Source organism: Amia ocellicauda, chromosome 5 (assembly GCF_036373705.1).
Source record: "Amia ocellicauda isolate fAmiCal2 chromosome 5, fAmiCal2.hap1, whole genome shotgun sequence".
Classification (NCBI taxonomy): Eukaryota; Metazoa; Chordata; class Actinopteri; order Amiiformes; family Amiidae; genus Amia; species Amia ocellicauda.
Window position 1 is genome coordinate 23,326,510 of NC_089854.1, and position 27,943 is coordinate 23,354,452.

Consider the following 27,943-nt stretch of genomic DNA (forward strand, 5'->3'; position numbering starts at 1 on the left):
GGCTACTGACAGGTCATCCATAAAATGCCTAATTAAAACTAGTTATAAAGCAAATAGCTGTTTAAGGTGAAGCAATGTAGTGAATTTGCTAGCATGCATCCTCAAGTATCAACAGATAAATTAAATATTTATAGAGTTATGCCATTTCACTTAAAGCACTCGAGATGCCAGAGCCAGGTGCCCTGTCAATGAACAATGAGCAGCAAGAGTAGTAAAAACTAGGCACTTCTAACAGTCCCTCAGGGAAATTACATATGCTGATGAATGAATAATTGCATTACATATGAATAGTCCATATAGTTGCAGAAAGAATTGCATATCCCTAACAGCAGGATTAGTGATGCTAATCAGCAGGAACAATGCAGGTGCTATGATTAAAACAATTGAAAAGAAAATCTGCATTACAATCATATGTAAATCGTGACCTTTATCAACTGATAAAGGTCCTTTTATTTGCAGAGACACCACAGAGTCACAGCAGGTTAGGAGTTTAGAGTAGGATTGTGTTGGCATTTGAAAGAAGCCTTGGAGAGGAATGCCCTGCACAAAACAGGAGGACGTGTCTGGCGGGCCGTGTGTGCGTGTGCTGGGCTCCAGCTTCATGACCTCATAGGAAATGAATGAGCCGTTCATTAGCAAGCTCCCCGACACTGGGACACTTCTGTCCGGTACGCTTGGTCAGGACAGATGCTGTAGCAGGCAACATTTCCAGGGCAAGATGTTTGTCAGTGAAGGTGAGGATCTGACCAATGCACTGGCTGCATTGACGTGTTTGTGACGTGTGACGTCAGAACCATCAGAGAGATTCTAGAGTGTCGTTGGACAGTGCAGCTGCAGCTCTTGCATCTGACAATACATTTTTCTGCATAGGTTTTTTTTTTCTTCCCACAATACACTAAGACACAGGGTACCACAAGCAGACCGCAAATCGATGCACTATATTTGTGATTCTAAAGGGGATATCTTTTGGTTCTAGGACGGGAATGTTTGGTATATCGGTCTCTAATGTGAAGCCATGCCATGCTAGCACATTAGCAAACATTGTAGGTGGCCATTATGAAGCAAACAGGGAAAGACCTCTGTCACTACACAGGCTTTAAAAGACGACACATGTCCAAACTAATATTAACTACACACTTAAACAACAGCATGAACGTAGATTTGCGGCACTGAAAATGCTGCATGTAAGAACACACAAACAAACCTCAGAGGAGTACGTACTTTAGGAAACTGTAATGATCTTTAAAAAATTTCAAAAAATCTGGTACAACCTCTGTACAGAAAATTTTAAATAAGAAAAAAACAACTACAAGAGAACACATATACTCAATATAAAAGGGAAAGAAAGAGGGTGGCAAGAAAGGAAAATCTCATTTTTTTAATTGGAGAGAAATTGGTGTGGACAGTAGACTTATGTCTGAGACAGTAAGTGAGCGAACTGCCTTCACTGGGAGACGTTTTGGGGGTGATTTTGGGGAGACCATAAGAGAAGAGAGTCCAGTGAACAGGTGAGCAGTAGGCATCCCAAGCAGGGGTATCGAGTAGAGACAGACAGCAGGGTTACACACAGTAGCTCTGAAAGAAAAAAATTGAAACACACCTAAGTGAAAGATACTACACTATCATTTGCTTCTGGATACTTTTATCTGATTGTATACTACACATACATCGTATAAATCTCATCCATGTGAAGGGGGAAAATATCAAGCTGAGATTAAATGTTTTTGTTGAACAGGTGCAGGTGAGATATGGGAGAGTGTCTTCAAGCTTGGTACATTGATGATGTTCAATGGCTGAAGAAGATTTGTTCTGACAGAGAGAATGGAAAATAGAGTTTGATGTCCAATACTCTTCACTCTAGTGTGGAATGGAGCTGAAATGGTGGAGAAAATGAAAGCAGATATTTTAAATTGACAAATAGGAAGTTAATCTTTTCCAAATGTAACACTGAAATGCAGCAATACCTCCTCATATAGTTCATTGAGATAGAACTAGGCCTTAATGGGGAAATATGGTGAGCGAAATAAATTCATAATGAGGATCTGGCTCACAACAACATAGGGCATATATGATAGAAACGCGGCAGGATCAACGAAAACTCCCTTGAGTTGAAAGTTCAGACACTTAAACTTGACGTGTCAGAACTCGGCACCTCGTCAAACACAAGATGCCTGAGCTTTTGACTGCTAGCTTCATGAAGATAACATTTCATTTTAGATCATGCTCTCTCCTGCGAGTTCGGAGGGAGAGAGTAGCTTGAGTCAGAAAACTGCAGATGGCCGCTTGATCCGAGAGGCATTAAGAGTGGAAAATCACAGACCTTGCTTCAGTGATAGCAGCCTTCAATGTTTACCTAAACAATCCCTCACGGCTGGTGTTTATCCAAGATTACAATTTTATGTAAGCTCATTTCCATACCCCTGAGTCTTTATTTCCACTTTCCCTTTCCGAGTTTTGATGAAAAAAAAAGGAAAAAGCCTCGCAACACAGCCAGCTTTCAGTGGCGGGCATCAGGGTAGCAGAAATTCATCCAAGACCTCGGAAAAACAGCGAAAGGATTGTTAGCAGAACAGCAACCCAGTTCAGAGCCTTTTATCTCAGTCCTCAAGACCGTGCTGCTTCCAATCCCTCAGTTAACAACAAGCGGGCCTTCTGCATCCAATTAACACAGCTGTGTGTCTACTAATGCTATCCTCATCCAGTACACACGGTACTACTACTCAAGAATTCTCTGATCTATGGCTACTTTAGTCTCTTCATCTCTCACATATTAAACTGTTAGACCAGTGGCCCTCAAAGAGGAGCCCAAGACCGTATTTGTGCTCCTCAGGCTAAGATGCCATTCCCATCACCGCCTAGGCATTTTAAGTATGTTGGTTTTACTGTTATTGGTTATTGGTTAAGCAGGTGACTGAGGCATATTGGGGAGCAAAAGGTGTCTAGGTGTCCGAAAAGGAGCAAAAGGTGTCTAGCTGTCAGAAAAGGAGAGGTTTGTCCATTCTATGCCCCCTGAAAATCATTGGAAAGCCAATTATTATTAAACCTCCTGGAGGAAACCTGATTACATCGTCATCTCTCAGCAAAGCATCCCAACTTCAATTGTTGTCTACTACGTGATATGAATGGAGAAATCTTTCCTTTCTTAGCTCCGACGGCCGAGTTCAACGTTTGAACATCCAGTAGTGATAGTGCCACTGGAAAAGAAAACATTCAGGAATGACATTGCATCATACAGACCACTAAAAATAAACATCAGCTTTTAATTATTTGTGTGTGCTGTTGTTTTTTTGTCCTCTGTTTGTTTACAGGATTTTCTCAGTTCAGTGATCAAGCAGATGGAGTTCTCCACTGGCTAGCGTTGCGTCGGCACACACACACAACCCTCGACACAAACCGCTCCAGCTACACAGTATAATAAATATACCGCAGTAAAGCAAGGGTTTCAAAATTAATCTGACTGACCAGTAATTTTATGGCCAGTTATCTACAGTAAATCACTGAAATGTGGGTTGTGAGGTTGTGCGGTTTGTGCAGTCACTGCATTCTGCTGTTATTTGTAATAGATTGCCTAGCGTTTGTTTTGCAAAGTGGAACTTCTGACATTTTTTAATGAATGTATTCCCCCTCCCTCTTGTGCCTTTTAACGATTACTGAAGGAGATCAATTACAGTTTTGGACTGGATTTGGAGAGGTTGGGGGTGGGGGAAGGGGAAGGATTGGCATGTCTGAAGACCGAACCTCTGTAAACCTATATATGATTTCTCGGTTATTTGATTTCCCTGTGGAATTGCCTGGGCTGACAAGACAGCCCCTTATACTCCTAACCAGCAGTATAGCGTGTTTGTCGGACCCCCGCAGATTCCTGGCCTAATTGAAAAGGCTTCACGTTTGTCTCGGCAAAGCGCTCTGAGCTCTGTTTTCCACATGCTGTGGCTGTATAGTAATAAGAGCTGACTTACTGCATTTCATTTGTTTCATTAAGGTCAAGCGTTGATGTTAAAATCACATGTTTTGTAATTATTCCTGGAACCGTGGCTTTATCATGGTTTACTGTACTTGTTATTATTTGATGTTTCCCACCAATAAATCAAAAGGTCTGATTAATTCTCTGAGCAGACTGAGTGTTCTGTAAAATGATATAGCTGAAAAAGGACAGCTCCCCTAGAACACAATATACATAATTATATAGATGTCTGATATCTGCTAATACATTAAAAGCTGTATAATAGATCCCCACACACAGAGACACAAAAAGTCAAGCAAATAAAAAATGCAATACCAAAATGCTAAAGAAAATAAATAAATATTAATGTATTATTTTCGCTTGATTAAAATGTTCATGAATTGTGCAGGATGTAGTTCATTTTGCCCGGAGCATGAACAAGGAGCTCCAAATAGATTTTCCATACATTACATGAAGCTACTGAGTCATTTGATTTGCATACATTAATAAATAAATACATTTATACACGACATAAATCCTTTTGCATGGCTAGTCATTCTATTTAACTCTTAGACAGATCAGAAACAGGAAGATAATCAAGAATCGTGATATAATTTAGTCACTAATTATATCAGATTTTGTATGATTCAAATATACAATAACATTTAGTGTATATTTTAATCATTAAAACGTCTAATATAAGACATAACTTGGATTAAAAAAAGGACAGTGAGTGGGGAGTTTCTATTTAGACTAAATGTGGGAAGAACCAAATTCCAAAACATCTCCATTTGCGCAAACTACGCAAAACACTAACACTGTCAAATACGTGCATGCAATGGGGAAGTTGCTGATCCTTCAAAGAGCCAGAGAGTAGAGTAAGAAAAGCTGTGACCCAGGTCCAGCTTATGTTGGTGTAGCTGTCTAACACTTCATTAGGACACAGCTTGCTGAGCAGGCAATAATGTCCCGCACAATATATTTAATGGCGACTTCATCCGCACTAGAAATTTGATTGCATTTTTCACTCCAGAGCCCTTTAGCTATGCAATTTGATATCAGGAGATATGGTAAGAAGGGGAGGAAGTGGGGAGCATAGCTTGTTTTGTATAATTCCTTCGGAGGAGGTTACGGGTGGATGGCGGTTGGTTGCTAGGCGATAGCTTACCCAACGCTGTTTGTTTCTCTGACAAGTTCTGTGCGGGACAACTCACTGGGCTGTGCAAGGGTAACAATTAAAGGAGAGCTGAGGCATTGATTGTTGAATTAAAATACATCAGGGCTCTAACTGTTATTTAAGCTGGTAGTCACTGTAGCATTAACACTCCCCCCCTCATTCACCTTTACCCCATTTGGCATCCAATATGCAAAGAAGCCCAGGGTACAGAGTACACACTATACATATTAATAATATCACACAGGAACAAAAACCCTCCACGCCCAACCTTTACTAGAACCCATCTGGGCTCACCTGTAGCAAGCATGCCTTAACCACTCAAGTCAATATTGCAGGGGATTGCTTTGTGCTGGAGGGAAACAAACATTAAATCTCAGTGATCAAGCCATATTTCAGCTCCACCAGAGACGAAATTAAGATGGTTCCCCCAGGCGGTGGTCTTTTTAAAAAGACAGAATTGATCGTTTGCCTGCGTACGTGATGCTGCAACTCCCGCATCGAGCGGTGACAGAGAGAGACGATTTAAGGTTCAGACTGCGGCTTATTTACTGTGTAAAATGAAAACAGTGCCTAGCAGGAGTAACAAAACGAGGACTATAAATTAGCGGGCAATGTGATCACAGTCCATGGTTCCTCTGAGCTATGGTAGCAGCCTCTTTCTGACTCCAGTGCGCGGTCAGGGGGTGTGTCTGTTGCAGTGTAAAGGTATGGAGGTAGGTTTTCTGCGAAGCAATGTTGCAGTATCCAGCAGGAACATTTGCACTATACTAAAAGGTCAATACACATAAATATATTGCATCCCCCAATATGACATGTATTGCCATGTGTGTGTTGATCCTTAAGTGTTATGATGTAATTTCCCAGCATATAATAAATCAATGGAATATTCCATAGACCGTGGGCCACAGCCTCCTGTTAAAAGATCAAGAAGTGTATTTATCAGAAACACAACAACAACATCTAAACACCAGCAAAATCCTGCCTCTCAGCTCCTTCACTGTTTGGCACCTCAACACAACCACTCCCAATCTGCTGTTTCTAATTACGAACATGCCTTTATTCACAAAGCTGGGCCCTTATCAACACTACCTCCTAGCCATTAAGTCCACGCATTTTTATTAAAGTCTTTGTGAAACCTGCATTCAGGGCTGTGTTAATTGGTTTTATTTCCAGTAGATAAGCTAATTCAAGTTGCAGGGGCCTAGCAAGAAAAGGGGGAATTAAAGTGATTTTATTGTGGCGCCAGTCTCTAAAGCACCCGGCCGTCCGGGCTCTCCCAGATTATCACCAGCTGAGCTGCGCGATCAGATTATATTGTGCAGCAGCCATCAAAATAACAACATGCACAGCAGCCGGAGAGTTGGAGACAAGGATCAAAAGCAACTAACAGATCTTATTATGAAACAAGGAGTTCGAGAACAAGTCCCCTTTTATGTTTGTATACATACATCGCAGTGTGTTTAAAATAGAGGGATGTTTGTGCTTTACGAGTGCCAGAGAAGGAATTTCATCCTGCAGATTTGCATCGGCCCCCGCGGAGAGTCGACTGTTAATTATCAAAAATCAAGAATTATTAAGATTCCAGAGATCTGTGAGACTGAGCGCGTTGTCTTAAAGATGATAAAAACACACACCACTGACTTTCAGGCGCAGAGACAGAATGGGAACTGTGTTTATGTAACTGCTCCATAGCATGTGCACAACAGATAAATCCACGAATGCATACGCTGACAAAAGCTATAGAAAGCCACCCTAGATGAGCTGCACTTCAAATTCCCTCCAAGATCAGGTTTTTTGTGTGTTTTTCTTGTAACATTTTAACTCTCTGGCTCTCTATACTTTTGCAAAAGGTTCTGTGGGCTTTTTGAGATACACAGTTGGACAAGACTGCATGTGGTTAGATTGGAAGTCAGATTTCTTTGCCGAGCTCCTTGGACTGAATCTGCAATCTGTGAAATGATCATGCTGTAGTCAAGCATTAAATATTGCATGAGATCATCTGCAGCAGAAATAAAACATATATATATATATATATATATATATATATATATATATATATATATATATATATATAAAGCCTGCAAATTGTTAATGCCCAACTGCTTCGAATACACACATGTGACAGCATGGCCAAACACACACATAGAGAAGAGTACATATGTCTAAGCAAGCACGTGTCTTGATAAGGCCACTATAGGAAAAGGAAATGGCAAATATCTTCAAGATCCTGTCTGAATGCACTGGACTCCAGCTCCTATGTGGAAACTTACATAAGAGAGGCATTAATTAATTAATAAGAATAAAAGTGATTATGAAACCCGGTGACATCTGTCTTCACAGTCACAGTTTTGGCTTATGGTTATATAATCAAATGACACCATTTCTGTATCACACCTTTAATTATGGAGTCTCTAGCTTCACCTCTCTCAGAAACATACAGGTGGTTGCCCCAAAAAGAATTGGGGCAGCAAAAAAAATATTTAAAAACGTCACAAAATATTCTCACCTAAAGAAAATACCTCAGCATAAATCCATGTATAGCAATGCATACTTATGCACGTAAACCTGTCTCATACAAGTATAGATGTTGTAGCATACATAGAATACAATAAATGGTCTTGTTTGTCCTAGCAATTCAGTCAGTTTCTCATTTGCTGTATTTGATACATCTTAAACTGAGACACTGGTTGTGAAGACACAAGAAGAGGAATGATATCCCAGCTGAACAGACTTGTGTGTTGATATTCCTTTCCATTTTAGGTTATTTCACCACTGCAGCACATGATACAGCGTGTCATTGGGGAATTTTAAAAGAGAGTAAAGGATCCAAAACTCTTGTTTTTCAAAGCCCATATGTTTTTCTAGTCCCAAACAGATAGTAAATCCTACAGGACACTCTGACAAACACACCGTGAGATAAATAATTTAAAATAACAAATTAGATTTTGTGGGCTCGAAACGGAAGGGTTGAAACTGAATGGCGGCATAATCTGAATCTGAAAACTATTTGTTCCAAGAAAATGACCAGCACACCTGTAGGGTAAAGGACTAGAGATTTACATCATTTTTAATCTCTAGCCTTCCTTCCCAAGCTCCCCTGCTCCTGCCAAAGGAGCTCTGACGGTGCACCAGCAGGAGAAAAAAGCAGTATTAATGGTGTTCCCTTGCTCGCTCGCTCACTTCCGCAGTGCAGTGACCCTGAATTCGCTACCATCCATTACTGTGATGGCCAACGAGATGCTGCATTACAGGATGGGGAGATTTACTGTATTGATACAGACCAGCCTCAGGAGCCACCCCACCGTGGATCTGCAGGAAGAGGATGACACAACGCCATGTCCCACATCGCTGGTCTCTCGTGCCACATTATCAGGACCAGGACATTTTGTACCATATACTTAACTGCGCCCTATGGTACATGTCAGCCATGAATACTTCAAAATAATAAGCGGTCATAGTCACATTCTCCCAAACATGGGATTCATTCTGGCCCTCGTGCACTTTCTATGAGTCTACATGTTAGTGCGAACGAAAGTGACAAGAATGATGCACTTCACCAAACCAAAACCCCCTCATCTTCCCTCTAAACACTTACACAAATACACACACAGACCATTTCAGCTGCTGCCGACACAGATGCACAATTCAAACCTTCCTGGTGGAATTCCTCAGCAAAACAGCCCAGTCAATCATGCGCCCCACACTATTTTTCATTCACTCAGCCGTGCCCGACTTTGTGAAATCCCTCTAAATCATGGACTTAACAGCCGTGCCTAATGCCCACACTGCGGTGAGCTTTCCATCACACAGTGAAGGTCGAGAGACAAGTACCGGGGAACAAGTCCTTCTGCCCAGCTGGGAGAGAGGGGGTAATATTGAAGTGATACACAATACTGCTGCCACTGATATGACTGTAGTGTGAGGCTGAATAATCACCTACACATCCCTCATTAATAAAAAAATAGTTTCTCCTAACATAACTTTTCAGTGAATACTTCTATCACCCTTATTATAGAAAAAAAAATAGCTGTTGTGGTATTTTAAAGGAAATAATTCAACCTTGCACCTAACTTCAGCCTTAAGGAAGAAAGAAGACAAACCAAAAAGAGAGAAAGAAAAAAAAGTCTAAAAATCTCTAACCTCTAAATAATTATTTATGAAATTATACAACAGCACACCATGGTGAAATTATAGAAAAGTATAGAAGAGAAACCATAGTAAAACATGGACAGGTGTAGTAAAACATGATAGAAACTATGTAACACTGTGGAATAGCAAAGTGCATGCATGGAAAAACCATTGGAAAACAACAACATCAACAAAAAGTTAGATAATATGTCATAAGAGTTCCTGATGCTATTTTGGTTCAAAACGCAATGCTGCATGTTTCAGGGTCCAGGCACCGCCTCTCCCTCCTGAAACCTGTCCATGGTGCTGAAACACCAACACAGGTAACGCATGCAGTGTCAGATCAGACACAAACAGCAGGACATCGGCCTTCTGAGTCACACGCACTAATTCAGGGCGTGTGAATTACCTATATATTCGGACTAAAAATCATAGCGCATTACAGATACACAAGGAAGTGTTAATAAATATAAGGCCTGACATTCATTTCTGGTATGAAAAAGTCAAACAGATATGCTTATATTTAACACAGATAAGTGTTAAAAACATATCAATGCAAAGTAGAAACATTATAAACCTAATTATCTAGTTTTTAGCAAAATATAGTTTGGATAAAAGCCCTAGACAAATCTGACCATATTGGTGTGTTTTTTAAGCATTATACACTGATCAGCCATAACATTATGACAACTGACAGGTGAAGTGAATAACACTGATAATCTCGTTATCATGGCACCTGTCAGTGGGTAGGATATATTAAGCAGCAAGTGAACATTTTGTCCTCAAAGTTGATGTGTTAGAAGCAGGAAAAATGGGCAAGCGTAAGGATCTGAGCGACTTTGACAAGGGCCAAATTGTGATGGCTAGACAACTGGGTCAGAGCATCACCAAAACTGCAGCTCTTGTGGGGTGTTCCCGGTCTGCAGTGGTCAGTACCTATCAAAAGTGGTCCAAGGAAGGAAAAGCGGTGAACCAGTGACAGGGTCATGGGCGGCCTAGGCTCATTGATGCACGTGGGGAGCGAAGGCTGGCCCGTGTGGTCCGATCCAACAGACGAGCTACTGTAGCTCAAATTGCTGAAAAAGTGAATGCTGGTTCTGATAGAAAGGTGTCAGAACACACAGTGCAGCGCAGTTTGTTGCATATGGGGCTGCGTAGCCGCAGACCAGTCAGGGTGCCCATGCTGACCCCTGTCCACTGCTGAAAGTGACTACAATGGGCACTTGAGCATCAGAACTGGACCACGGAGCAATGGAAGAAGGTGGCCTGGTCTGATGAATCACGAGTTCAAGGTGTTGACTTGGCCTCCAAATTCCCCAGATCTCAATCCAATCGAGCATCTGTGGGATGTGCTGGATAAACAAGTCCGATCCATGGAAGCTCCACCTCGCAACTTACAGGACTTAAAGGATCTGCTGCTAACGACTTGGTGCCAGATACCACAGCACACCTTCAGAGGTCTAGTGGAGTCCATGCCTCGACGGGTCAGGGCTGTTTTGGCGGCAAAAGAGGGACCTACACAATATTAGGCAGGTGGTCATAATGTTATGGCTGATCGGTGTACCAGTTTTTATGTTTATGAAGCACTGAATTAGAAGCTTTTGACAAACCTTGTCACTGAACTTGACTACAAGAAAGCACTTAACAATTTGGAAAATACTAATAGAAACTAAAAAACAACTGCAAATTAATAGAACTCATTCTGCTTTTAAAAGGTCAATGCTAGTGGTGTCTTTACACTAGTGAAATCATCTGAATCATGACAAAAGATCTAAACACTTATAAATGAAGAGTGCCCTTGACAACTCAATGGCTCAACCTTAAAGTAAAAAATGCAATGGAGGACACCACTTACAACCTTAGAGATTATAGCAGGGTGACACAAAGCATCAGTTCATTTTCCTTCCAGAAATGAAACAGCTTAAAGAACAAACCTATAGAGATATGAGGAATATGATACAAGAGTACACAAGAATAGCTAGTTATGTGGATAGAAAAGTAAGTGGTAGACAAATGCATATAAAGAAAAGACAGCAGGCCAATAGGTTAACACCAAGTAAAACAATTAAGAAAGACATGAGCAATCAATATGACATGTTGCCATTTTCTTCTGCGAATGTGTTTGTGTGCTCCAAATGGCTGAGAGAAATGCTTCAATCTCCGTGCTGTGTCTCTGGGCTGCCTTAAAACTGTTTTCACACCACTGACAACCTGCATCACATTACATAAGCTATTAACCTCAAGTGGCAGATCAAGAAAATTATGATCTTCTTATTTACAAGAAACTGCTTTTCCAACACTCACAAAAAATGATGCTTGCATGAACTCATTTCCGCAGATCAGACGAAAACACAAGACTGAGCTTCTCTTTGGGAATTTGTCAGGAAAAGGAAAAAAAGCTAAATATGTCAAGTATACTTAATCCTGTTTGTAGGATCAAAAATCTCCTGGAAAAAAAAAAAATACACATTGTAGCCGTTTATTCCCGGAGTAAAGCTCTAGCAAAGAGCTAAGCTATTCAGTCACAGCTTTGGTGATCGTGTAGAAAGCAAAAATCCACTAAAATTAAGAATCTTGAAAATAACCCGCTATCTGGGATGAGTCCCACAACAAATCTATTTTAGTTCTAATCAATTGTAATAGGAACAAATACAGAATATCAGAATATTATAAATCAGAATATTAAAGTCACTGGGTGTTTTTTTTATATTCAGGTTTAGTTTCCTACTATCCTGTGTTTGACAGCTGCTAAATTATACTTATATTTCTAGGAAATGGTATACTTATCAGTATACTTATCAGACTATGTCACAGTGAATACTGTAAACCTTAATCAGATGTTTGAAGCTGGAAGGTCTTTATCCACAGAGCCCCCTTTCTAAGTACCCGGATCAATATTTTAACAAAGTTCACACCTCCCTCCTACAAAAGTAAACATTTGAAAATCTCTCTCAGATACAAGAAAGTCAATCTTTCCATTTATAATGACATTATTAATAATAGTCTTTGGATAACTCTGGGGATAATTGTCTGTCTGCAGGGATAAGTGCAGTGGCCTTCAGCTAAAGCCACTTTCCTGCCATTGTGATCAATTACCCGGCAGGTATTAGCCAGTGCAATGGACATGAAGTCATAATTGCAACAGCAATCTGAGGTCTTGATAGTGTTGTTTTAGCTCCCATTAAAATTTTCCCAGGGTGCTGTTTAAAGAACACCTTCGAAACAAACCATCTCAGACGCACTGTGTCCATGTTCATGCAGGGCTTCCAAATATTGGTCTTTGGGATCTCAATGTCTATTTCTTTTCTCATTCTTGCTCAATTCCCTTGATGAAGGAATAGATTCAGCTACATTGTTTTCAGCTCTGACAATTCTGGAGACTGTAACTGAACTTTAACAATTATTAAGTAACTTGATATAAGTGATGTTCTGGGAGCTGAAAACCATTAGCGGGATATAATTAAGAACAATGTTTAAATTAAGAAATCAAATACGTAATGCAGAGCGCAGTGCAGAGAGACCAGAAGACACAAGGATCCAAAGCACTAGGACTGAGCTGTGCCTTTTATTTAAGGAAGAAATGTAAACTGAGAACAAATACAAGTCTGAAAAACAAAAAACAAATCAGAATTCGTACTTTGCTGGTGGTCACTGAAGTGATGTGTATTATCATGGAGAGAGCTACATGAAAGCACAGAGTATCATACTGGCAGAACAAGGAGACTAATTAGTGAGATGAAAGGCAAATTAATTCAGAATTTAGCTGACATACCACCAAAGATCACACAAAGGACAACCGATAAATCCATAGACAAAGACCGCACACTGCGTGGTTTTAAGAGCGCAGTATACTGCTCAATATCATTATGATTTTTTTGGTAAGATTATGAACGCATTAAATTATGTTCTTTGGGAGCATCGATGTCATATTCAGAAGCACATTCTTATTGGTTTTAGATGAGGATCAAAACAGAAAAAAGTATTTATAATCTGACAAAAGCATACACACCCTTCAATGCATTAAAAAGGGGAAAAATACAAATTAGATCCAGCTGTAGTAACAAGAGAAGCCATTTAGCTTTGGAATGAGGCGGTCTGTCTTGCTTTAAGGATAAGCCATATATTAATGTAACATTTTTTCTCACTCACCTAGATATTCCTCCTTCTTCCTCCAACCATATTTCTCACCTGTATAGTTATGCTATGCTGTGCTGTGTTGTGCTGTGCTGTGTGTATGCAAGCAGGCACTCCCCCAAACAAGACAGCCGCGAAACATATGTGAAATAAATAACCTGAACTCAAGAGAGCTGCCAGCTCTGCCAGTAAACCCAATAAACCATGGGCCCGGTGATGTCATCACCTTCCCAGCAAGCTCTCAAAGCCCTGAGTTTGAAAACAGCGGCTGATTGAGTTAAAAAATAATTCAAATCCACCAGAGATGACTCGCTAGATGAAAAACAATCTGTTCTGAGAATGATCAATTCATAGTCCTATCACCCCCGCACACACACAGCGATACGCACATCCGTAGGTTCGCACTCTCACACACACGGGACATGTAAATACAAGTCACAATTTCTTTTAAAAACATTGATGTTATACAAATCCATGCATTGCTCAAATGTACCATTATATGCTACTCTTTTCACCAGTACTTCTTCAGAACCTGCCTCAGGTCTCTGGGCCTCGGTAGATTAGTTCTGAGGCAGGTTCTGAAGAAGTACTGGTGAAAAGAGTAGCATATAATGAAACATCCTCCTCTGGATTGTGGTCAAAACACGACAAGCAGGTACTGAGGGAGGCGAGGAACATCCTAGTGTACCTGAAACAGGAGCCTGACCTGCTGGCGCTTAGAGGAAGGGTACAAAATGTCTCTGTAGGGAAAGGAGAAAGCATGAGGTGGATCAGGGGGGCTATAAAAGACCAGGGTATTTTGTGAACGCCTGGTATTTTGTGCCCCCAGTCACCCTGGGAAATTAAGATTACACTGAAGGACATTTTTTTAATTATGTATTGATCTGCAGTGAGAAGGAAGTAAAGGTTTACGAGTTGTTATGACATGAATGGTGAAGGATGCATGGATAATGATTGGATGAGTGGATTAGGTTAGAGAATTATATTTAGATATTGAAGTAGGGTGTGAGAGAAGTGTGTGTATATGTATCTGTATATATATAGGTTTGCAGGCATACGTACTATATGTATGTGTTTGTGTGTGTGTGTGTGTGTGTGTGTGTATGTATGTGAGTATTATTTGGGTTGGTTATATAAGGCTTAGATGTGAATATAGTTTAATGCATGAAGATTAAGTTCCTTAATTTCCTTTCTGGATGTACAGGTTTATATGTATACTATATGTTTATATGTATTGTATAAGTTTATTTGTGTAAATTAAAGGAATATTGTTATTGTTTTTTTTTTAATTTTCCTGCATTAGTTATCTTGTTTGGAAAAAGTGATGTTTTGTCCATTCCACATAACAGATTATTTAAAAAATATGTCATAAAGATGTGTATATTTAAAGTTGGAAATACGGAGTAAAATCCTAATAAAGATGTTTTTGCTACTAGACCCTAATGGTAACAATACTACCCATATTCCTGACAAAAATATTTTTGATCACAGGTAACACAACCATTATGCCTCATTTTGGTATCTTGAATTTGATAGCTAGGGTATCACAATATGGGAATTGCTTCTGATTACTGTTACTTATCCCTGATAGACTTAACTCTCCACTCAATCTATCAGCTCGGGTACATCAACTCACAATTCAATTATTTTTAATTCTCAGAAATGGATGCAATTGACTGCAAACTCAATTGATTTGGTTACCAGGCAGTCGTGCACACTGCCATGATAGAACACAGATCTAAATGTTTACATTGTTCAGACTTCACCACATGAATATCTTAACAATTTCTGTCTTCAGATAAAACCATTATCTGTGTAAGACAATTAATATTCAGCATATTGTTGGTTGCCTAAACACCTACTGTATAAATCAACTTCAGAGTAAAACATAAGATAAATCAACAGGAATAATTTCCAAAAGCTGTTCAAAGTATATAGGCTATTTGTTATCATTTAAAATGCTGACCTCTTAAATGAATAAGAGGCAGTTCATTGATGGTTTTAGTGATCATTATTTCTGTTACTGTTTTATCTACAAATACACAATGGAGCTCCATTTTCACTGGAGAGAGGCTTGGAAAACATAATTCAATATGATGGTGTTTCTATTGTAATGAAACTCATGCTTAATCATATAAACATCTTCTTACAGCAACAGTAAGAAAAAAATGTTTCAATTCACAAAATTACATCAGACTATTCCTGCCTCTCGCCGTATAACATGCTCTTAGACGAAGAATGCGTGGGAACATATCTTTTGCATGGGGTCCCGAGGTCAGCAACTGGGAGATAAAATTAGCAAAATTCACAATGCTTTTATTACATCAGGATTACGTAATCATCTATTAAAAGATGAGATGAGATCAAACTTAAAATACCTGCAGTCTGTTGTCTTGAACTGAAAGCACAGAGAATGGCAGTATTATCTGGGAAGGGATTTCACTCTACTATCACCCATGTTTAAACACAAGATTATAAAGAGGACAATAATAATGTCTGAACAATAATCCCTGAGTAAATGGTTGTATCATTAAGGATACAGGAGACAATTTATAGTTGCTGTGGTCCGCCTATTTTCATTCAATATGAAACACTATTGTGGGTTTTTTATCACCATACTGATATTCTTTGTATCGTCCAGCAAAAATACATTCCATTGGATTGATTGATCTATCCAAAGGGGTTCTGTAATCAAGTGATCAGGGTGGCCATGTTGTGAGAGGTACAGCGTTGTGACAGTACTATAGTGCCAAGACACGAGGCCACAGGAGTGCAAGATGAAGCAGATGCAACCAATGATAAGACCAGGGAGCTCCTGGTCACCATGGCAACCCCTCAGAAATGCAACAAATGCTATCTATATCACAACACTAATAAGAACAGGATAGAGCAGCAATTACTCCCTAGGAAAATAAAACTAATGAAATCAAATCAGCTCAAGACCCCCCAAAAAAGCTAAAAAAAAACTATCATTACATTTAATTCAGCAGCAACAACAAACTCAGCCTCAATTCATATTCCATAAGAATGTTTTTTGCTCGAAATAAAAATGGTAGCCAGGCCAGCTGTCTCAGGCCTTCTCTCCTGTCTGTTGTTATTACACAGTCTTTGTGTTTGTAATAAGGGGCTTTCTAATGGTAAAATCATCCCATGACTCCTGTAGGGTAAATAATTACACGGCTAAGCCTGATCTCCCTCAATTCACTTGCTTTGGACCTGGGTGGAGCCGATACAGCAGGATGACATGGGATGGGGGGGGTGGGGGGGGGTGAGAGACAGTCCTGCTTATCCCTGCGGTTCTGGGCTGTAAAATAATAAAGTGCTTTCCTGTCATAAACTGATTATCAAGGAGTAAATGGGCACGGTTTTGTAACAGCTTATAATTTCATTAGCAGCATTGTAAAACAGAATTGGGCCTCTTACACTGGCTAAGATGACCATTCTCCATCTAATTAACAAATAATAAGAGATACAGAGACAGACGGATGGGTCAATAAATACCAGAAACATATATTATGATACACACACTAGGACTATATAAACATTACAAATCCACAGTATTCTGGTTTATTAAGGGTATAGTTTTTACTATAAGCTCCAATCTTAAGTGTTAAGAACTATTTCCAACACAAATTAAGCTTAATGTTGAAGTGGAAGAAAGATAGTATTGGTTACTATGTTTGCCTATTGGTATGCAGGTCTTTTACAGCGCATTACAACAGCGATAGCTGCTGAGCAAAGGGTGCAGTAACAGCAATGGATAGATAAATACTTCAGAGGAGAACAGAAGATGAGGCGGGAGGGGGAGGGCTGCAGTGTGGGGTGTTATTATAGGGATTAAAACTCATCGCTACCTTTGTAGTGCAGGGATATATAGGTACTCAAACGCACACACCGAATGCACAGCTGCTGGCAGATAGTTGTGGTGTTATTTGAGCAATAGCTCATCAGATAAGCTCACCTAAAACTGATCTTGTAATTACCCTCCTTCCCCCAAATGCTGAAAGGGTTAAGCGCAGCAGAAAAGCACTGACAGATAACCTCTAAACGTGCACAGCTGAGGACATATCAGCACACTTGGCCACATCACATATTTTCACAATTAAAAAACGACTGAACCAAAACCAATGGCAAACCAGATCATCATCTTAAACTAATGAAAGCAGCTTAAAGAAAAATGATGCAGTGGAGTTTTTTTTTCCTCTCTCCTTTCACTCACCTGGATCGAAATGAGAACTGAAGGCAAAACTGGGGTTGAAAAAAGATGAAGACATGACCATCACCAAGAGCGTCGCGCACATCCTCTTCCTCGGGTAGCTCGTGCTGTTGCAATGCAGTATTTCAAAAATAAAAAGAGGGGGGGGGGAATAAAAAAGCTATCTTAAAAACAACGACATGAAGAATCTTCTTTTCGCGTGTTGCATTGTTTTCCCAAATTAAAAGACGCTCCCGGCGTCACAAGCCATGCTCCACCATTTTCACTACATACAGCACATTGAGAAAGAGATGTTGAGCAATTCCAGGTCCCTCTCGTTTTGCATTAGAGGAATGCAACAAAACACTTTTGATCGTTGTTTAGTTGGCTTGTTTTCTGTGGTTAAAAACCAACACAGATCTGCAACAGAAGCAGCGGTTTCGGCGAGATACCCGTGTGCGCTACTCCAGCCCGATGCTGCTATTTAAATCCCTATCCCCCCTTGCCTCTGCACCAAACCTCAGCTTGGCTCCCAGTACCCCCTTCTTCTCAGAGCATTTCCGTTACCGTTTCCAGATGACAATAAAGGGTAGAAGAGTGTCCTAGACAGCACTTGACAGGATATCTCAATGGAGAGCTCAGTTGTTTGTGCTAGCATGTGAGATCAATTCCAGTGTGTCGGGCTGAGAGAGGGAGCTGTCCTGGTGCTGACAGCGAGAGCGCCATCTTGCTAAGGTTCTGTCGGAGGGAATCACGGGCTGCTGCTGCTCTGCCTCCGCTCCGGAATCTGCAGAGGCAAGGGGGGGCTGGACGAGAGATTAGAGGGGGAGGGGGGCAATAAGGAGATGAGAAAAAGGACGACAGACCCGAGCATGCAACCTGCTCCAACACGCAGCGGAAACGTGAACTGTTGCATGGGTTGCTTGAGCAAAGCCTACAAACATGGATGCACATTCTTCGTCATTATTATTATGTTCTCCTGGAGGATCATCATCATAATTATTATTATTATTATATACCATGGTACAATATGGTGACGTGTAGTGTGGTGTAGCATGGTATAATCGCAGTAAAGTGTAATGTGAAAAAACACTCTAAAATGTAGCGTGGTGTATTATAGTAAAAACACAGTAAACATGCAGATTGGTGTAGTGTCCTAAGCACGTGGTAAAGTGTTGTGGTATATTGTGGTATAAAAACAGTGGTGTGGGGTAGGTTACAATTCTCTATTGCGGCTTACAATTGCACAATAACAAACAGTTTGTATTGGATAAACAACAATACAACACTGCAACAAGACAAATCATTGTTTAAATTCTAGTTATTATTATTATAACTAAGGTTTCAGTTTTGTTAAATAAAAGCTATTACAGATTGATCAACTCCTTGTTATTATGGTTGATCTGTTATCTAGTGAAACAGTTGCCTTATAGTTCAGTGTTGCAGTGTAGTGCTGTATTTTTGTACACAGCAATGTCTATGGTTGTTTTACTACATGTTGACAGTGCCTTACAATGCCACAACAACAACAACAACTCTTGATCATTTAGTTCATGTTTTACTTTACTTTTACAGTACAGTCACTGAGCTTTGTACTAGAGAGCTTTATCTTCATTTTTTATGGCTTTACAATGTATTACCAACAGTGGTGCTGCATTCTTTGGTAATAATAATCCATCTTAAAGCATTTGTGGTTAACACAATGACTCACTGTGATAAATACTAATCACTGGTCTGTTGATCTTGACATCTGGCCACAATCTGCTGAACCAGACAACAGCGAGAGAGAGGAGAGGGGCCTTCCCATCTGTTGCCTCTTTGGGCTTCTTCAGGGTGGAGCCACTTTATTAGGGCCCTGCATAATGTTCACTGCTGTGCAGGAATGGAAAGGGAAGGGATACCCGAATGGGGCAATTGCTGTAATCCAGTTATAATGCTGTCTTCTGTCTATATCGAATGCAATGCTAAAGCAGAGTTTAGGCTCATTCCTTCTCCCTCTCAAGATGATGTGGCGGTGGCTTTCATATTTCTTAACGTCTTTCTCACCACCACCACAACAAATGTGTATCCACACACATTTACGATGTGTAATTTCTGCATTTCTATCTGAAAGAAAAAACATCTCTATAAATGGAAGGACAATTTTAAATGAAAATATTGAAAAGTTGGTTATGAGTGTGTGTGTGTGTGTGTGTGTGTGCATGTGTGTAACAGACAAGATCTTAATCTCATGCCAGCAACTAGGTTACTCTCACTCTCACTTTCACTTCCCTTTTTGCCAACCACTGCAAGAGCACACACCCATCCTGTGCAACTGCTGCACAATGAGAAGTGGATCTAGGGGTGTCCATAAATCTTTTCCAGTTGCAGCATAAACTTTTCTAAATTCTGTTATCCATAGATTTCCCTGCTAATTTTGACCACACGGGGAGGGGTTGCTTAGAGATAATTAGTAACGGCACATTCTTGAACTACGCAGGCGTCACTTAACTCCGCGAATGTTAAACGGGGCAGGCTCAGTGTCTAAGTTTAACCGCCCACCGGGGATTGGCTATCTGTCAGCACCAGGCAGCTGCAATTGGTGTAAACCCAGCTCTGGTTTCACAGGAGAGAAACAGAATTTAAGATCTCAGCCAGGAGGATACAGGCATGCCAGCCACTGCTGTGTTTATTGAAACTGCCACCAATTATTTATCAGTCAGCTTCGGCCCTGCCAAGGACAAGAAGTGACGAATATAGGCACCGTTTTCTTTAACGCAGTGTCAGAAGGGCAGTCCTTAGCTCATCATTTTCACGTATTTACAAGAAGACTACCAATCATTGGATACATATATGTAGACATAGATATAAAGACATATGTTAATAAAGATATATATTCCTTTTGTACTAAAAAATATGTCTTTGTCATCATTGTATTGTAATATAATCTTATTAGTGTAGGTAACTACATATTTCTGTCTAAACACCAACAAACAAATAGACAGACAAACACAAAATATTGAAGGGGCTACCTACTGTCAAAGTCTACCATGAGTGAAGAATAAATCACATTCAAGACTCCTTCAAATAGGCTGACATTGTCACCATTTTGAGGGATGAACACATTCAGCATTAATAGACCTCTCAGGAGCCCAAATCCCTAGGCAGAATCCAAGCTTCAGAAAGATTGCATCTTCCAAGCCAAAGGAAATAAAGAGTAATGGTGATCTAATTTGATGTGCAACTGAGAAACAAATGAGACAAACGTGTTTTTTCTCATTTTACAGCTCGGTACTAGAGAAGAGCTAGATAAATTGAGGGCCAAAAAAAGTCCTGAGAGCAACAAGAAACAAATACACCGCAAAGATGAAATCCTTTTTAAAAGGTCAAGAACTCTAAGTACTAGACAATTAGCACGTAAACCCAAGCAACCTTATGACATCCCTGCATATTTAGACACCGGATTCCTATGTAGTTTATTAATAACTCATTCTCCCTGAATATCATATCTTGGTGTATTTGCATGATGTACTCTTGCTATTGTGGATATTTAAAGATATTTTAGGAAAATTAATTCCCTTTTAAACTGTAGATAGAAACAATTTAAAGTATGAGGAGCATATTTTATGCATTTAATGTTAGCATATTGTAAGCATGTATCAGCTACTGCCGTGACATTTTCGCTATTCTGCAAATCCCAACAGGGAAATAATAGATGGATAAGACCTCGGAGATCTGTGAAGATGTGCCTTTGTTTGAAATAAAGCTAATATTAGAACATATGAACATAAGAAAGTTCACAAACGAGAGGAGGCCATGCGACCCATCGTGATTGTTTAGCGTCCATTAATAACTGAGTGATCCAAGGATCCTATCCAGTCTATTTTTAAATGTTCCCAAATGTTAAGCTTCTACAACATCGCTGGGGAGTTTGTTCCAGATTGTGACGACTCTCTGTGTGAAAAAGTATCTCCTGTTTTCTGTCTTGTATGCCTTGAAGCCCAATTACCATTTGTGTCCCCAGGTGCGTGTGTCCCTGGTGATCTGGAAAAGCTCCTCTGGTTTGATGTGGTCGATGCCTTTCATGATTTTGAAGACTTGGATCAAATCCCCATGTAGTCTCCTCTGTTCCAGGGTGAAAAGGTTCAGTTCCTCAGTCTCTCAGTAGGACATTCCGTTCAGACCTGGAATAAGTCTGGTTGCTCTCCTCTGAACTGCCTCTAGGGCAGCGATATCTTTCTTGAAGTGTGGAGCCCAGAACTGTCCACAGTATCCAGATGAGCTCTAACTAGTGCATTGTACAGTCTGAACATCACTGCCCTTGTTCTCAATTCTACACTTTTGACAATATACCCTAACATTGTGTTTGCCTTTTTTATTGCTTCCCCACATTGTTTGGATGGAGAAAGTCCACATAGACTCCTAGGTCTTTCTCATGCGTTACTTCATCTAGTTCTATTCCTCCCATAGTGTAAGTAGTGGACATTTTTGTTACCTTTCATGTAATACCTTGCACTTGTCCACATTGAATTTCATCTGCCAGGTGTCGGCCCACAACTGAATATTATCAAAGTCCCTTTGAATAACCTGTGCTGCCGAGATTGTATCTGCTGAGCCATCTATTTTATCTACAAATTTGACAAGTTTGCTAAATATCCCAGAGTCCAGATCATTAATATAGATTAGAAAAAGCAAAGGCCCTAGTACTGATCCCTGTGGAACTCCACTAACAACCTCACTCCAGTTAGAAGCAACTCCTCTAATCGACACCCTCTGTTTCCTATAAATCCACCAGTTCATAATCCATCTACTTACATTACCCTGAATGCCTACAGCTTCCAATTTGAGGGTCAGTCTTTGGTGTGGAACCTTATCAAAAGCTTTATGAAAATCTAAGTATATCATATCATATACTTTCATATGATCTCCAGCTGCAGTTGCATGTTCAAATAAATTAGTAAGACATGATCTGCCTCGTCTAAATCCATGTTGACTATCTCCAAGAATATGGTTTTCATTAAGATGCTCCTCTATTTTCTGTCTAATAATGTTCTCCAACATTTTACAGGTGATGCAGGTATTCTAATATCTACACAGAGCTTTACCTTTAGATCAAGGTATATGTTCAGTAAAGTTTTGTTATAAGCACTAGATTATATGGAGGGGAGAAATGGTTGTCTACATATTTGCAATCATTCAGTATAGGAAAATAAATGAACGTTACAAGTATAAATTAATGTTGATTGAAATCTGGATATAAATAAACTGCTTTTTTTGAACTACAAAAAGCAAGAGGCTGTAATGTCTTACTAATTCATTTTTATATCCGTGTAACTGTTGTGTAACAGGTGCGGCTTTGTTACACAGAAAAATATTTAAGTAAAAACATATATTTAATCCTTGGTCAATTACAGCTCTTGTTAGTCAAGGCTTATCTGCTTTTCTTTTATATGATGTGCTATAGCACGATAGGTCGAATGGCCTCCTCTCATTTGTAAACTTTCTTATTTTAGTTAGCCCTGTAGCAAAAAGGTATCTACAATTGATATATAATAATATAAAATTGCATTAACAGTGCATGAAAATTCTCAGTGGGTTCCAGAAAAGAAACAATATTAAAAACAGGAAAGCACAACATGCTTTCCACACCTGATAGATTATGTAAATTTGTTCCATTACCAAATATTGCCCACCTGCTACAGAGGAGAGCGGGAAGAGTGAATTGAAAATTACTCTGGTTTAGCAGATGCCATGTTTTACTGTTTTTTTACCATACATCATAGCTGTCACTGCACATTTGTGAGGATGGTGAAATAGAAAATAGGAGTTATTAACCTGTTCTGTGTCTCTCTTTCTTAACACCATAGGCCATGTTATTAAACAGAAGAGACCTACTCCAAAAACACGACCCCAAACAAAACAGTTGATTCAGAAACATTAAAATGGTCAGAAATGGCTAGGAAGGTCTCAGCGCTCAATTAGAGCCCAGTTGCATAAAACTATAATATATTGTAACGATTTCGGTAGGGTAATGAGTCACACACTACTCCAGGCATGTTGCTCAAAACAAAAGAGGTTTATTTAATACAGACAGCCATGCCTCGGGGTGCATGACCACCACAGCTCAGGTCAGCTCCTCACACACACCGTGGGCACCATTATGCGAGAGGAACTAGTCCCCAACAGGGGGACATCACATGCGGTTCACCCTATAACCAGAGGCGATTGGGTGCGGTATAGTTTTCTCCCGTGAGGGGGGGGGGGTCGGGGGGTGCGGCGGAGTTTTCTTCTGTGAGAGCCGCGGGGGGGGGGGGGGGGTCCCAATTGCCTAGGATGCCTACCCCCTTGTGACACCCCTGTCTGTAACACCGCACATAGTAATGGACGAAGGCATACCCCATGACATGCTACAATATAAATATTATATATATGACTCCTCCATTTGACTCACACGTGTCATTGATGCTGACTCCTCCCACTCACACATGTCAATTATGATGACTCCCACTGATCCCACACACTCCGCTCTTGCCCATCCCAATCCCAAATAAATCTCACACTCCGCCCCAAAGAGTTCAGTAACCAATCATGTGGTCCATTTAGGTTTTGTGGGAGGTCTTCCTCCAGTACGCTGATGTTTCCTCTTAAATATTTGTCTTACCACAGTCTTTCAGCGTTTCTACCTGTCGTATATGGACGGCACACAGTGGGTTGACGCTGTTAACATTATCACTGTTTTATCTCACAAACTGTGTTTGAGTGTGTTAGTGCAAGTTTCAGAATAATTTGTCCAAAGTATAGATATTATTTTGCATTAAATCTCAGTGACCAGCGCAGATTTTCAGTTCCTGTGAACTCAGAGTGTCCCTTTTTTAGAGCATTGTCCGCCATGAAGTGACAGGTGAAGTGAATAACACTGATAATCTCGTTATCATGGCACCTGTCAGTGGGTGGGATATATTAGGCAGCAAGTGAACATTTTGTCGTCAAAGTTGATGTGTTAGAAGCAGGAAAAATGGGCAAGCGTAAGGATCTGAGCGACTTTGACAAGGGCCAAATTGTGATGGCTAGACGACTGGGTCAGAGCATCTCCAAAACTGCAGCTCTTGTGGGGTGTTCCCGGTCTGCAGTGGTCAGTACCTATCAAAAGTGGTCCAAGGAAGGAAAAGCGGTGAACTGGCGACAGGGTCATGGGCGGCCAAGGCTCATTGATCACGTGGGGAGCGAAGGCTGGCCCGTGTGGTCCGATCCAACAGACAAGCTACTGTAGCTCAAATTGCTGAAAAAGTGAATGCTGGTTCTGATAGAAAGGTGTCAGAACACACAGTGCATTGCAGTTTGTTGCGTATGGGGCTGCGTAGCCGCAGACCAGTCAGGGTGCCCATGCTGACCCCTGTCCACTGCCAAAAGCGCCTACAATGGGCAAGTGAGCATCAGAACTGGACCACGGAGCAATGGAAGAAGGTGGCCTGGTCTGATGAATCACGAGTTCAAGGTGTTGACTTGGCCTCCAAATTCCCCAGATCTCAATTCAATCGAGCATCTGTGGGATGTGCTGGACAAACAAGTCCGATCCATGGAGGCCCCACCTCGCAACTTACAGGACTTAAAGGATCTGCTGCGAACGTCTTGGTGCCAGATACCACAGCACACCTTCAGAGGTCTAGTGGAGTCCATGCCTCGAAGGGTCAGGGCTGTTTTGGCGGCAAAAGGGGGACCTACACAATATTAGGCAGGTGGTCATAGTGTTATGGCTGATCGGTGTATGTACATTATACATATACAAGACTGACTGGGCTTTCTGTGTAACTTTTTGGTATTGCAGCAAAGTGCCATTACTCACAAAATCAGTCAAAATCAGCTAAAGCAGACACTTGTTGAAATCTGTTCTGAGAAAAACATTACTCGTCATTGACCAATTAGCTGGTGCGGTGTGGTCTGTATTACCGCTAACTAGAACCATACTGGAACTGATATGTTTTTGTTCAGCTGGACTGTGACTCATCTGATGTAACACTCAGATGCCCTGACCTGTCCTATTGTGAGGATCCAGTAGACTTGATTAAGTGAAAAGGCACAAAGCAGAGCCCAGGTAACAGAGTAAATTGATCCTGTTTCGATGTTCATGAGAACAGCAATACAGGAAATTAAAGCAATCTAGGTGTGAGGCAGGCACTCGTCTTAGCCTAAAAAGGACAGATCAAAGTTGTTCTAGTTTCTGTAAAAAAAAAAAAAAAAAAAGTAGTTTGGTCTGCAGGTCGCAGATGAGTAACAACACACTGCACAACAAGAAGTATGTCTGGGCTTTAAAAGTTTGAGTAAAGCTGTTTCCCAAACTCCTTTTGCAATATTCCTTAATTATTTAATATAAACACCACCTGAAGTTATAGTCATGTGAAGCGGTAAGAACACAACAATTTATATTCTTGGAAAATCAATAATCCTCTAAAATATCACTGTACAGAGGCCATCGCAGAAATAAACTGTTGCCTGCATACCAAAAAACTATAACATACAGTTAGGTTCATATATATTTAGACAAGGACACAATTTGCATCATTTTGGTTCTGTATGCCAACACAATGGATTTGAAAGGAAACAATCAAGAGTAGACTTTCATCTTTAATTTGAGGGTAGTTACATTCAAATTGGATGAGCGGTGTAGGAATTACACACATTTTTTAGATGTGGTCCCCCCAATTTTAGGGGCTCAAAAGTATTTGGACAAACTAACAAAATCATGAATTAAATTGTGAGTTTCAATACTTGGTTACAAATCCTTTGCAAGTCAATGACTGCCTGAAGTCTGTAACCCATAGACATCACCAGCTGCTGGGTTTCTTCCCTGGTGATGCTCTGCCAGGCCTGCACTGCAGCTGTCTTTAGTTCCTGCTTGTTCTTGGAGTGTTTTGCCTTCAGGAAGTGAAATGCATGTTCAATTGGATTCAGGTCAGGTGATTGACTTGGCCATTGCAGAACATTTCACTTCTTTGCCTTAAAAAAGTCTTGGGTTACTTTCGCAGTATGCTTCAGGTCATTGTCCATCTGTACTGTGAAGCACCGACCAATGAGTTTTGAAGCATTTGGCTGAATCTGAGCAGAACTTATAGCCCTAAATACATCAGAATTCATCCTGCTGCTTTCGTCAGCAGTCACATCATCAATAAATACAAGGGAACCAGTTCCCATGACAGCCATACATGCCCATGCCATAACATGCTTCACAGATGAGGTGGTCTGCTTCAGATCATGAGCAGTTCCTTCCCTTCTCCATACTCTTCTCTTCCCATCATTCTGGTACAAGTTGATCTTTGTCTCATCTGTCCATAGGATATTGTTCCAGAACTGTACAGGGGTCTTTAGATGTGTTTTTGGCAAACTCTAATCTAGTCTTTCTGTTTCCTGTTTATATCTTTAGGTAAAACCTCTGTATTTACTCTGGTGAAGTCTTCTCTTGATTGTTGACTTTGACACAGATACGCCAACTCCTGGAGGGTGTTCTTGATCTGGCCAACTATTGTGAAGGGGTTTCTCCTCACCAGTGAAATAATTCTTCTGTCATCCACCACAGTTGTTTTCTGTGGTCTTCTGAGCCTTTTGGTGCTCACCAGTGCATTATTTCTTTTTAAGAATGTACCATATAGTTGATTTGGCCACACCTAATGTTTTTGCAATCTCTCTGATGGGTTTGTTTTGATTTCTAAGGCAAAACTCACAATTGAATTCATGATTTTGTTAGTTTGTCCAAATACTTTTAAGCCACTAAAATTGGGGGTACCACATCTAAAAATGTGTGTAATTCCTACACCGTTCACCCACTTTGGATGTAACTACCCTCAAATTAAAGATGAAAGTTTAAACTTAAAGCACATCTTGATTGTTTCCTTTCAAATCCTTTGTGGCATACAGAACCAAAATGATGCAAATTGTGTCCTTGTCCAAATATTTATGGACCTAACTGTATATATATATATATACTTATACATATAAATGTAAATCATGTGTGTATATATAGAGAGAAAAGAGAGAGAGACAGTTTTAATGTAAAGCAATTTGCTTTACAGAATGTTGAACAGCTGGCTTGTTGTGAATTAAGCTGAAAAATAAACTGTTAAACTATTACTGTCTCTGTCATCTGTCAGTCTGCTGCATTGCTGTCATCAGTCCCCAGCTGTAATTGAAATGTAAACAGACACTGAGGGGAGATGTGCAGAAAGGAGGGAAACAAAAAATGTTATTATGATAAATCACAGCAAAGGGAGAAGGAAGTGATTGTCTTTGGCCAGCAGAGCCAAGCATCTGAGAGACCTATGAGAACTGGGGCACTGACAGGTGCAACACAGGGATTGAAATAGCTCGACCAGAAGGGTATATAAGACACAGGACA

The 27,943-nt window shown here is 40.3% G+C and overlaps 1 protein-coding gene across 1 annotated transcript in view; it reads right to left on the reverse strand.

Annotated features, from left to right (window-relative positions):
• Nucleotides 1-18,342, reverse strand: part of aatkb (apoptosis-associated tyrosine kinase b) — a 44,949-nt gene extending 26,607 nt beyond the window's left edge. Inside the window, exon 1 of the mRNA XM_066704386.1 lies at nt 17,602-18,342. Within this exon, the coding sequence (XP_066560483.1) occupies nt 17,602-17,683 (82 nt within the window). The 5' untranslated portion in view covers nt 17,684-18,342. The remainder of the gene's footprint in view (nt 1-17,601) is intronic.
• Nucleotides 18,343-27,943: the final 9,601 nt, after the last annotated feature.